At 36.3% G+C, this 13,384-nt stretch overlaps 1 protein-coding gene, 1 long non-coding RNA gene and 1 other non-coding gene across 5 annotated transcripts; 1 reads left to right on the top strand and 2 right to left on the bottom strand.

The window, feature by feature from the left end:
• Positions 1–2,106: 2,106 nt before the first annotated feature.
• Positions 2,107–2,178, bottom strand: TRNAW-CCA (transfer RNA tryptophan (anticodon CCA)). Its single transcript has one exon. It is a non-coding gene; the product is annotated as a tRNA-Trp (tRNA).
• Positions 2,179–6,207: 4,029 nt separating this feature from the next.
• On the bottom strand, positions 6,208–12,756 carry LOC102607597 (homeobox-leucine zipper protein ATHB-14). Of its 2 annotated transcripts, none has more exons than XM_006468239.4 (18): positions 12,037–12,756; positions 10,963–11,122; positions 10,450–10,565; positions 10,267–10,357; positions 10,029–10,124; positions 9,824–9,937; positions 9,614–9,697; positions 9,315–9,470; positions 9,139–9,213; positions 8,946–9,052; positions 8,501–8,687; positions 8,132–8,320; positions 7,950–8,030; positions 7,722–7,862; positions 7,152–7,483; positions 6,939–7,050; positions 6,671–6,820; positions 6,208–6,499 (listed from the first exon to the last, which is right to left on the bottom strand). In XM_006468239.4, the coding sequence occupies exons 1-18, from the start codon at positions 12,252–12,254 to the stop codon at positions 6,353–6,355; spliced, it is 2,556 nt and encodes an 851-aa protein (XP_006468302.2). In that variant the 5' UTR covers positions 12,255–12,756; the 3' UTR covers positions 6,208–6,352. The 2 variants fall into 2 exon arrangements, with proteins under 2 accessions (XP_006468302.2, XP_006468303.2); XM_006468240.4 differs by having other exon boundaries at positions 7,152–7,480.
• On the top strand, positions 6,341–7,646 carry LOC112497284 (uncharacterized). 2 transcript variants are annotated; one of them, XR_003064005.2, is made up of 3 exons: positions 6,341–6,487; positions 6,605–6,803; positions 6,958–7,646. It is a non-coding gene; the product is annotated as an uncharacterized LOC112497284 (long non-coding RNA). The 2 variants fall into 2 exon arrangements; XR_008052460.1 differs by having other exon boundaries at positions 6,605–7,646.
• Positions 12,757–13,384: the final 628 nt, after the last annotated feature.

The following is a 13,384-nucleotide window of genomic DNA, read 5'->3' as shown; positions in this document are numbered from 1 at the left end:
GCACTATAAAATATCAATAAAATAAGATAAAAAGAAAAATACTATTTTCCTTTTTTAGAATTTGTCTCCAGCATTGCATTAGAAAATAGAAATACAATACGAATACTAATAAATATAGTCCAATAAATCTTTCAGACGCCCAGCCCAATACCCTATTAGTACATGTCTCAATGTATTACACTTGAAATCCAGTTACAATGAAAAAATAAAAAACAAATAAACTTCCACACTCTCACGGAAAAATTCAAATTCTTGATCTCAAATATTAAAATGTGAAAATGATATGTTCGACCAGATTAACTTGGACATACTGTTATTAGCTAATGATTGAAAATGTCATATACTGAAAGATATTATTCGTACTTTATATTAAGACCATGGCTACCTTGAAGTTGCTTAAATGTAGAGTATGAATCATAGTTATGCATGTAAAGTGATAAATAGTAAAAAACACATTATAACTTTGAGCTTGTGGTTATGAAAGAGTGTTCCACCGAAGAGCGGTTTCAATATAGCTGGACCCTTATTTTAATTGTGTGAGACTTGACAATTACTTTGAGACATGAGGAAATGATATGGGTTGCCCATTTTCTTTTGTTATGAGTGTATAAAGTCAATATGATGCAGCAAAATGATACCAAGCTTTCCCCTCCTTTTTTTTTTTTTTTATAGAAAGATTTATTTTCAACTGAGTGAATACAAATATAATTTGAAGGGGAAATGAACCCCCTCTAATCACAGGAATCACCACTAGCCAAGGCTATTTCCGCTAGAGCATAAGCAATTGCATTACAATCTCTTGCTGAATTTTGATCATGTTGTCTCCCCTTTGCATTTTGTTTCGAACATCAGTAATGGTCCAGAAAATTTCAATTATGCTGCTCTTGTGGTGTAAAACAAAATCAACACATCTTAGACGAACCAGTTTCTATAGTTAGAAGAATCAACCCTGCATCTTTTTTTGCTTCTACCAGTACTACATCTCCATAAAAAGTCGTTTGCCTCTTTATCTCGAATCACCAACCCAAGCCCTCCTTGACGCTTATCCATATACCGCTGCAGTCTGCACCTACAGCTTTCCCATCTCGTTGGTCTTGGTGCTTGACATCAAATCTGTCGCTTTTTATATGAATCGATCATCTAATATTCTTGATATGGTTGGGCCATCTCGATTCTGATCCAATAATACTGGCCCAATTGCAACAAACTACTTAAGGCTAAGTAATACAAGCGGGTGCTCTTAGGACTGATGGAGTGCTCTTGGCAATACCCTTTCAGGCCCAAAAGAAATTTTAAAATATGTAATAGAAACCATAAAGGATTGCGGTATTTCGGGTTAGCAATTTAAGGACTTGGGCCTGGACTTGAAAGTGTAATTTTTTTAAAGCAAAAGTGTAAGGGTTGGGCTTGAGTTTTTACTTATTTTTTCAAATATATTTTTTTAAATTGTTGTAAATTTGACATGAGTTAATAATAATTAAGTTGTTATAATAAATAATGAATTAAAGAAAATAAATATTTTAAAAATAAAATAATACATAAAGATAATGAAGTAAATAAAAGTTTAGATATTTAGTTTTTTTTGCACTGAATTCTCTAATTCACGGACTCTTTTAATTAATTAATACTTAAAAGAGAATTTAATATTATAATTTTAAGTGTTTTGATTCATTATTAATATATAAATTAGGATTTCATGCTTTCTTTTTTAAATTAATTTTTAAATATTTTAATTTATTATTCTAATTTACAAATTTATTTTTTAAAAAATAGAAGGCTTTAGCCTAATTTGAACGGTTTTTCTTAAACCCCTGTCCAAATCTTCATACAGGAGTCCCGGACCAAAGCCTGTTTAAATGGACGGCCAATTCAAGCTTGGGTCGGCCTGGGTTTTTTTTTTACCATTCCCAGCGGTATTGCGCACATCAAAACTTTTCATTCATTTTAACAACGAACTTCATGAATCTGCCTTTTTGTATATTTTAATTCACACATCATAATTCCTAAAATACCGTGGTGCCATTTAATGTTTTGTCTGTGTTACGGTGCAGGCCCATATTATCTTCTCCTTTCCAATCCAAAAGATATATAGTAAAAAATGGGAATTGAACCCAACGTGAATCGAACACGCAACCTTCTGATCTGGAGTCAGACGCGCTACCATTGCGCCACGGATCCACTTGATATGCTGGTAGTTCTAAGAAAGGTATATGAATACAATGTGTTGGGTTTAATTTATAGTTAATTTTTTGGGGTTTTGCAGAGCCAGTGAAGCAGAGCCTTTACTCAGCGTATCTTTTGCGGAACAAGAAAATCCTATGAAGCATCCGAATCCAAAAAAATTCAAACTAGCTTCTTTTGGTCCAACACAAAATCCCAAGAACAAAGGCAACAATCATGAACTCTAGAAGATCCACTGCCCCAAAATTGCTCAAAATTAATCCTACTCAAACTCCCAAGTCAGGCCCCCTCCACTCCTCTCCCATTTCTCTTTATTGCAATAAATCTTGACAACACAACAAATTACGCTAAAGCGAAACCCTGGAAAAATCAAAGCCACCACCACCGCTGCCATCATCATTTCTTTCTGCAACCAAACTGAAACTCTCACACACTTATTTCTTCACCCATTTTCATTAATTTCCCATTCACAAAACAAGAAAAACAAAACTCCAAGCCCCTCAGTCAAACTCTCTCCGTTTTCGAAAAAACCCTAATGCCACAGACCATGATAGCCCAGCTGCTATACTAAATCTTTCAAGGCCTGCAACAAAACCCTAAAAAGCTAAAAGATCCCTTTCTTCTGCTGGCTATGCCACATTACACTTACACACAAAACAAAACAAAAAAACAAAAGCAAAAAATATGAATAATTAAAAACAAACCAAAACCTTTTTTTTTCATTTTTTTCCTTATTAATTACTTCTCCCTCGGGTTTTGAAAAGGCGCTTTAATGTAATGTGTCGAAAAGCTTTCGTTTATGCATGCAACAGTAAAGCCATGAAAAGGATGTTAATAGCACGCTCATCCGAATCTTGCTCAAAAAGGCTTTTTGAAACGACTAAGAAATAGGCTTTCAAAAACCCAATAAAAAAAAAATGATAATATTTAAATAATTTATAATCACCGCCATCGACAAAAGTGGTGACGGTAAAGCTAAGCAAACCAAACAGTTTCTTTTCATTTCCCTTTTTCTCCTCCACCGGGGGACGTCGGGAGCACAACGGTTTCTTTAATTAATTACGCAATTATTAATTTTGGTAAATAAATATGAATTGTCTATTCATACGAGCATTTGAGAATCTTTTGTTTATTTTTTTCTTTTTACTCTTTTTTTAATTTTAATGCTTGCATGTAGAGACGCCTGGGGCAAAAAGCTCACGGCTCGAAAATGCAGAGGGGGGGGATTCTGCCTTTATTATTAACACACTCCCCCACCTTTAAAACCCCTAGCCCTAACCCTATCCCCACCCAAGGGCTAGGGTGACCTGGACTTTACCCCAGCCAAATACATCATTTGTGGGTCCCACGACAGATTTAATACACGTACTGATCATGACCATGGTATGGTGTGCATACAGTATACTAAAATGTCATCATCATCATTTAAATGGTCCCATGGATGATGGTGCCATACGGATAGCATACGATGGTCTTCGCTGTGCGACATATTAAATGTGGGAGGACGGACGGTGGGGCCTGCGTCAGGGGGACTGTAACTCTATCGTTGTCCGATTGGTCAAAAAGTGCTGGATGTATTACTTTTTAATTTTATATATTCCGAATTTTCTTTTTCTTTTTAATTTAATATTTACTTATTATCGTTTAATTAGATTTTTTTTCCTTCCTGTTAAGAAAAATCTGTTTTTATATGTTTTTTCAAAAAATGTTGAATCTTTTTCCGAAAATCAAATAATGAAAAAATCAAATGCCAAAAGATTAAGAATTAAAACTATTATTAAGGATTTAGGATCAGGATTCTCATCATGTCTTGAGTAAATAACTTAATTATTAATTAGTAGTTAATAAATAAATAAATAAAAAAAATTGAATCTTACCTATGCACTACCATTCAAAAATACATAACAGAAGATTTAAAAAAACTCAAAAAAGGTCTAATAAGTAGATGATATTTTTCCAAAGATTTAAGGCCTGCAATAAATGTTTTTACCCTGCTCCTGACGCATGAAATTGGTCATTACTTGCTAGTAGATCAAATAATCACAGGCGGCTCAGACATCTTCAATTGCATGTTTTTGTTTAATTCATTCTTATAAAATTGAATTAACTACACAAATATGAGCTTATTGTTAGGTGAAATTTAATTTAATTTATTTTTTTTAAAGAAAAAGGTAGGTGTAAATTTCTTCTTAAGAAAAAATATGAAAAAGAGTTTGAACAAGAAGCCAATGGAAAATTTTGTGGACACGAGTAATTATGAAAGGAAAAGACTTTGAAAGGGCGAAAAGGACAGTGTCAGTAAAAAGAGACCAAACACGATGATTCTTTAATTGTTAAGTGGTGGTAGCGGCATACGAAATTGTCTTGTACAGAGCTTATGAGCAAAACGACAGAAATAACAGCAACTGCAGCAGCAGCAGCAGCAGCAGCGATCAGCTCAGTATATTTTATTTTACCAGAGCAGTTATTTTTCTCTTTCTTTTTTTAAAGAAGAAAACAATGAAGACATGGCAGAGCACAGCTTTTAAAAAAATGTAGCACCGGTGACAATTTTTTTTTAAAAATAAGAAATAGAATCAAAATAAAAATATTGCATCAGCAATCTTGACGAAAATTGTAAGTTGTTGCTGTGGGGCGTGCTCTGTTCTGCGAGATTCATGTGGGCCCTCACCCAGATTTACCCCAACAGAATTAACGATTTCTCTCTGTGGTCCGGCTCGCGGGTCACATCCATAGAGGCACCTCCAATTAACCACATTAAATTTTTAACCATTTTAATACATGATTGATTGGGGGCTTTACTCTTATACCATGCATCGAATCACACCATATCTCTTCTATCTCAGCCACGCTGTGTGACTGTGGCTATTAGTTTTGTGTCTCTGTCTACGTCTTTGAGGAGATGACGTAGTAAATGGTAATTTCTTTCTTCTTTTTTTTTTTTTTATGACAAACAAGAGCGTCGTTCTCCATTTATTTTTTACAATAATGTGGTCAAAAGTCATTTTTAACAATGACTTATAAAAAAGAAAAAAGAAAAAAAGAAGTTATTTTTGAAGGTGGGACACTTATATTAAACAAAACGTGATCAACTGAAAAAACAAAAATCGTTTTGCCCGTGGTGGTTCACTGTGCCACTTGGTACGATCTGCTGCCGTGGATTTACTTTGATTCCGCCTGAGGAGTGATGTTATTACATCTTTTTCCTTTAGGGATGTTAAAATTTCTACGGTTACAGCACTCCGTCAGCTGACGTGTCCTTTTTTCCATTTGCCACCATTACCGGGGAAAGAAAGAAATCCTTCTGCTTCCTCCATTTATGGTGAAGAGACATTTATTTTTTACCCCCAAAACAAAAATAAAAAAATCCATCCAATACTACATTACCGGTCCTGATTAGTGGAGTGGCTGCTCATTTGTTCATTACATCAATGTTTCTACTTTCTTCCAAAGCACTTTTCTGAAATCAACTGGTCCCTAGAGCCGTGACTGAATAATTTTCAAGCAAAAACTTCACATCAATGAAATGAATTAAAGTCAATTTGCCAAATAATTTTTCAATTAGAATTTGTGAAAATCCAGTTGGTTTATCAAAATTCCATGCATTATTTGCTTACCTTCCTTTCTAGGTTTAGAAAATTCAAAAACAAGCCGCATGAATTGACCATATACATATATACATAGGCAATCCCTAGGGGAATCCATATGCATATAGATATATAAATGACAAACAGAATGATTACATACCCAGAACGAAACGCCATTACTGTATCATAAAAGTATGACACTTACGACAAAGCAGGTAGCTATAATGAATCAAGCTAAAGTGTCAAGCAAAAGTAAACAATCAAAGCCAACAACCCAACAGGACATATTGCCTATACGGTCCCTATGGCAACTGCCCCACATTTCCAATGTCATCCAAGTTGGTACAAATTTCATCATACTCGTGAGTCGTGAGGAACATAAAACATATAACAGATTGAGACAAAGATAGCAAAAACACAACCATCATGCATACTCATGTAGACAGATAAGAGCATTCATAGAATACAGTCAGCGACTACATTCAGCTGTCATAATATAATTATATAATAAGAGTGCTTCTGGAAGCAATTACATAAGTTAATAGATATCTAAGTTTTTAAGTCTTTCAGATGGTATTTTATGATCACACAAAAGACCAGTTCATGAACATGAAGGCTAGGCAGTGATTGGAGTCGTCGTCATCCAGAACCTTCCACGCAACTGCCTGTTCATAGGACACAGCCCTGCCCATGCTGGATACACACATCCCTCCTGGCAAGTAAGCGAATCCCTGCAGTTGAAAAATAGCACATTAAATATCTTTTACACAATATCTGATATTCGTTAATGGTTAATTTTAGATCTACCCTCAAATTTCATCACGCTATTAACTCAGGTGTCAGGTGGTTCAGTTTGGATCTGCTTAGAACTGAGTGTTGGCTCCAGATATTGAAAACTTTACCTGTTGCATGATCTTAGCAAACTCAGTGCAGAGAATCTTCCTTCCAGCCTCGTCAAGAATCTTGTCAAGCATGATGTCCTGAAGGGCCACAAGGGTAGTTTCCAGCATGTCCAATCCTGCCTGATTTGCAAAGGTGAAAACAGGAGATGCCTGCAACATATTTTTCAAATCTTGTTTAGCTTTGCTTAAACAGTCTCTAGCACAATATTGAATATCCCATATTTTTATCTCGAAAAATTATCATGAAGTGATTAGTCAAATGGATTACATTTGTTTTTAAGGAACAGCACATGATCGCATCTGAATGGTGCCAAAGTTGCTTCAACAAAGCATCACCAGTTAAGGAGTCAGCCCGAAGAAGCTCTCCCCCAGTGTGTATCCTGAAACAAACAACACTCATCAACACAATGAACAAAAGAAAAGGCGAAAGTGACTGTTTGAAATATGAAGTTTGCAGAACAAAGGAGGTTTAGAGTCAAACCTGTAACTTCGACTAATCCATCGTGCCAAAGTAAGAGCCTCAGGTGAACCAGGAAGTGCTTTTGGCCCTGCATGAGGGCCGAGCCGGGAGGGGGATATAGCCATTGCTACCCTCTGTACAGACCCCACTACACTTCGCACATACTGGCGGGCCATAGCTGCCACATTGTCTCGCATGTGATTTTCAAAAGTGAATTGGAAAGCAATTGTCAGAACTGACCGAGAGTTATAATTGCTCAATTCAGTTCCACCAGCTGGACGAGCACCACCAGACCCAACCTCAAGTGCAGAAGCTAAATCCAAGGTTCGAGATGCAGCAGGTCCATCCTGCTGCTGGAAACAACATAAAGGTTATGAGAAAACAGCTCACAGACGAAAGGGCATCGCAATATTATTGTTCATAATAACCACAAAAAAAAGTGTGCATTAAAGATCCCAGCTACTACATGAACTCTTGGCTTTTCTTCTTTATATGAAATCGGATGTGCTTTACTAACACACCCTTTTCCTTTTTCTGCATTTCATGGTAAATATTTCTACAATAGTTTATTGCTGTAAGTTGAAACTTTACCATAGCTGCTTTAGAATCTAATGGAATCACACGAAAACCAGATGCCAGCAAAGGAGCATCATCAGCAAAGGATTCATCAATAGGTGCAAAGACAAGCTGAGCACAAGCACCAACTGTATTCTCATCAATCCCGCTGCATAGCTGCAGAAATAAAATTTCTAGATAAATGACATCATTAAGAATAATTACAAAAACCCATTTCCATATATGACCCGTAAGTGCACTTACCTGTAACAGATACATATCCCTTGCCAAAGCTACATCTTCAGGTGAAAATGCATGACCCTCTAAACGAACAACCTCCAAGAACTATTAGAGACATGCAAAAGATATACTTTAGCAAATTACTTCTGATTAACATGAAGAGAATGAAATAAGAAGCATAGTGCATGACAGATTAGTAGTTCTACCTCCTCATGCTCCACAGTATGGGCCAGGGGTAAAATGACATGGCTACTGGGAAACCCACCAGGTCTTGCACAAGGGACTGCATATGGACTAGCCTTAAGACACGCAGCAGAGTATGCATCAACACCATAGTCTGCCCATTCTGATCGATGCTCTCTCAGAAAGCGAACAAGCAAAGCAGGGGGAACATTCTGCAGAACCCAAAAAAGAATTAATGAAGCTTTTAAACCAGAATCAGATTCAGACGAATCAAACAGAAATAAAGAGATTCATAGCTGGTTATTCATGAGGCACCGGAAGCGGGGAGGATATAGCAAAAGTGATTATGAAAAAGACACAACAATCATCCAGGTCAAAATGAAAGTAAATACCTGCAGCAGCATTGATGCCTTGGCACACAGCACACCTCCAAAAGCTGGAAGCATTGACCAATTATATTGAGACCCCAGAAACTTATTTGGAGATGAGTTAATGGCAACGGTCACATCCTCCCCACCATCACTACTCAGAAGTGACCATCCATCATCCAAAAACCCATTAATAGCATCGTTGAAACCCCTGAGATCCATTATAACAAACTAAATGTCAAGAAAGATATCAGAATGATTTAAGACAAACAGCCAAGAAACCATTTCATGCTTATATATGCTAAACATACAACATACCCAGCAAGAGAAGCTGGTAAAACAAAATATTTAAACCTGCTAATAGCTCCATGTTGATTTGAAATTACCGAAACCAGACAGACCAGGCTGATAACTTCAACTTGCAGGGCTACACAGGTTTTGCAAGCAATACCATATTGAGAGATCTTACCTGGAAAGTCTCTGGCTAAATGTTCTTAACACGGCTGGCTGGCGGCCCCCACCATACTGAATTTCTCCACTAGTCTCTTGTGCAATTTGTCGAATGTGCCGCATGGCCTGCACCATGATATTTCAGAAATAAATTGTGGATTAAGTAAATGATCAAATTGAAGAAAGATAGTCACTATTGCACTAGCACTCACAGCCATGGTCATCTTCTGTGCAAGAATTTTAGATGATTCATAAAGTGGCCTTAGAACTTCAGGAACGCTCCAAGCCTAAAATAGAACCAGGTAAGCAAAATTATGCTGAATTCAAATAACATGTAAAATTTAAATAACAAGAGTACGACAATGATTTGACTATATCTTATCCTCACATCTAAATCAACATGATCAACAATATGGATAATGGAGCCACCACCCTCACAAGGTCGGATGAGAAAGCCACTTGCAAGCATTTCAGCTCTTACAAAACTTGAAGGGGGAGGCCCTGTTGGGCCACCAGTGGACGATGTCAAAGACCTCTCACATACCTGCGAATAAAATGTTGCCGGTCTTAGCACTATAACCACATATGGTGAAACAATTTTAAGAAGTACTTTAACATGCATTGGCATGAAATACTAAAATCAACACTCAATCAGAATGAATGATCTCCATGACCAAATGCTTTTACCACAAGACTGCCATCCTCCAAACTTGTACTATATCTTAGCAACCAGAAGTCTCGTGCAGCTGCCAGTGTTGTTGGTGCGTAGGTCTGTTACAATGAAAAAGAATAAAAAAGATGCTGTAAGTGTTAATGAATAAAGACGAAAGAAAAGAAATATAAAAAGATGCAATAATATGCAATGCAATTTTGGTTTCACTTGTAATTACAATATACCTGCATGTAAATAAGTTCAATTGTCCCTCCATTTCCAGTAGGAATCACGCTCAAGACATCAAGGCAGCGACAGTCACGAAACCAAGATGGACAATCTTTGAGAATTTCAGCGATCTATAAATAAATCCATCAAAATCTGTGCATAGTGACTAGCACTTTATAATTTAAATGAGGTGGGAAAAATAGGGAAGTTAAGAAGACAAACCTTTGTGGGATCTAGACTCACAAGACCGCAAGCACGTGCTGCTACTCCACTACAGTTGCGGGAAACAGCAACAATACCAATAGAATCCGGACCAGGCTACCCACACATCAACAGCAAAGTTAGCTTGTAGAGAAGTACAAACAATTGCAAGGCATACACAAGCACAAAAATTGGTACATATAAAAAATTCTATGCATGCAAACAAACATTCAACTTATGGAAGTTTAAGAGAGTCTACCTTCATCCCAATCATCTGGACCCAGTCGACAGCAGTTCCAGTAGCCTTGGAGAGGAACTCTGCCAGGGTCTCCTCAGCTACTGCGAGAAGACTGACACAAGTAATAAGTTGCACAAGTTAGATAATTCATACTAGAAAATCAGATATCTTTGAATGTGTATTAAGGAGGTGTTGAGAACTCACCCAGCTGGGTTGCTAGCATCCCTTTGAGGATGCTGAGGTGTTGGGTTTTGCTGTTGTTGGTGCTGACCACTCATGACCACAGACTCACAGCTATTGTCTGTGGTCGTTGCAGGTGCCTGTTTTTAAATAACAATTTGAGATCATTCTCTAAAAATACACATTCAAGTTGCAAATTTTCCTAGACTCTTGATAACAGCCTATGACATGTATTAAAAAAAAAAAATGAAGCTTTGATGAAACTTCATTATCTATGCTAAATTTCAGAGGGCCAAAGAGTTGGGGTTGCAAAAAATTAGTGGAAAAATACTAGGGGTAGCAAAGTTTAAGTGCCACTGAAAAGAAGCCAGAAGTAGGATAAAAACTATGCAAAGGGTAGTCTTGTTAGAAAAATAGAAATGAAGAGGGTTCCAAAACCATTTCTAGATGAAAAAATGACTACTAGTATGATATAACTAAAATACATGTGTTAAAAAATGCAGCACAGGAGTAGCTGGTGGCTAAGGGTTTACTTACACTATGCAGTTGCTGTCGCATGTACCCGTTTTCATAGACTAAATGCGAGACCTGCTTCTGCAGACGGTCATTCTCTTCCATTAACAGCTTGTTCATGGCACTCAGCTTTCGATTCACCGTCTGAAGTCGGGAAGCTTCCTTTCTCTGCTTTTCGCGACATCTATTGTCAAAGAAAAGAGTTATTCAGAGGACTGCTCAAGCAGGCACAAATATCTTCAGAGAAACATCATTAAAAAAAAATGCGAACTTTTGGCCAGACATACAAAACTTGAACAGCTATAACATATGATGACAGTTTTATATAAAAATCAACGACCCCGATATGTCAAGTAACCGGGGTAAAATTTGCTAAGTTATGCTAATATACAACTGAAAAATTTTCATTTTTTTTCCTTGAATCTAAGCAAAAGCGAGAAATTAAAAAAAAAAACTATTAACTAGCTATCATTATCTTCATTTAATTTCAAGAATACTCAAAGTGGTAAAAAGCACATAAAGACTGTGCGAGTGCTGAAAAGAAATCGAATTTCTGAGCTAAATTCTTCTTCCAGACTTTTAAATGTGAAAGAAATGAGAAGGCATGAAACGGGACAGAAGAACATAAAAGCATCACTCTCAAAAGCCAACATCAGATCACACGTCATTTCTCATGGAAGATTTACAGCTTCAAAACAAGAAAGAACAAATAAAAAAAAAAGAATAAAAAAACTGAAAAGACAGTAACTTTCACTCTTCTAAATGATACCATAGGGCATAATAAACCTATTAAATATATCCAAGAGGAGATCATTCTCACAAAGAAAAATAGTGAAGACTTTCACCAAAAAGAAAAAAAGAAATGAACACACTCATCAGAAACTAGATTCTTCAAGAAAAACACAAAGGACAGAACCCAGGTTAAAAGGACAAAGGAAGTTGATGAAAAATAAAACCAAAGTCACTGTAAGAACCAGAGATAAATTTTCCCACAAACACATTGGCTGAAAAACCACATCAAGTAACAAATGAACCCATATGTGATGGAAAAATGAACAAAACGAAACTTGAAACAAAAAAGAGAGAAGTTGCATTCACCTGCGGTTTTGAAACCAAACTTTGATCTGTTTGGGCTCAATATTAGAAAGAATAGGGCACTCCCTAATGAGCTGTTGCCTTCTCAAAGAGCTAGGCTTAGGGCATTCAGAGTACACCCTCTCCAAAGCCTCAACTTGCTCTGGTGTATACCTCACATATTTAGTTGAATCCATAATTTGCTTATTAGCAAATTCCTTGTTGTGCATAGTAAGTGCCATAACACACAACACAAAGCAATATTCTTGTCACTGACTTAACAAGCTTTAAAACAAAAAAAAACGAAGTTTTCACTAAAAAATGAACCAAAACAAAGACAACCCTGGCGGATTTTTGACACAGAAAGTTTTAAAAAGACTGTTGCTTTGTATTTGGTTCTTGATCTTCTTCAGCGTTCAAAGGCAGGCTCTCTCCTCCAAGAGAGCCTACTGTCTCCTTCATCAGATGAAAATTTTGTTTGTTGGTTTGTATTTTTAATCTTTTTTTTCCCCGAAAGTTTCTTTTCTTGTGTGTTAGAAAGAAGTGAGTATGAGAAAAGGGCCCAAAGCAGAAGCTGAAGAGAAGATGGCTTAACCAAAGGGGTCTTATAGTCTTTTATCTTAGAACACAAATCTCGAGATTCTTTGCTTCTTAAGATTTTTAAGTGTTGAGAAGATAGAAATAGAAATAGAAATAAAGAGCGCAAAAGAAGGCAAACCAACCCACAGAAAAATTTACAGCAGTGCCAGAGAGAGCAAGACAGACATATTCATATTGTGATTTGCGTGTGTCTACGTGACGGAAAAATACAAACAGGCCCAATGGCTATTCAAAATCAAACGCCAGCCAGCTGAGTAATTACACATTTCTTTTATGTCAAAATTTCACTTTTATCATTAAAAATGAAAAGAGGATAATAATACACAGGCCCCCAATATTTGATATCTTATCAAAATAAAGAAACGTTTGTCAAGTTATAACCAAATAGGTCCCATCATGCACTGCACAAGACTAGGGACCCGTTTAACACAAAGGGGTAAACGATGTTCTTACTAGACAAATCGTAAGAGTATTTTTTAGGGATCGTATGTTATTTTATTTTATTTTTTGAGATATATCAGAGATGGGTATGTTATTATTCCATAACAAAATACCAAAACTTGGTTTCGTTTTAAAAAATTAAAAAACAAAAAAAAAACAAACAAAGCAAAGCCAAAGAAAAAGAATAAATGAGGGCTGAATTTACTCTGCGAAAGCAGAGACGTTTTTTTTACTCTCTTTCTTTCGTTTAAAAATTAAAAAAACAAAAGAAAAGGAAAAAAGAAAAGTTAAAAAAAAAGGAGAAGTGCAGCTGCTGCAAAGCAGTAAGTAA

The sequence above is a fragment of the Citrus sinensis genome, chromosome 2, assembly GCF_022201045.2.
Source record: "Citrus sinensis cultivar Valencia sweet orange chromosome 2, DVS_A1.0, whole genome shotgun sequence".
In the NCBI taxonomy this organism is placed as follows: Eukaryota; Viridiplantae; Streptophyta; class Magnoliopsida; order Sapindales; family Rutaceae; genus Citrus; species Citrus sinensis.
This window is presented reverse-complemented; position numbering and strand designations above follow the sequence as displayed.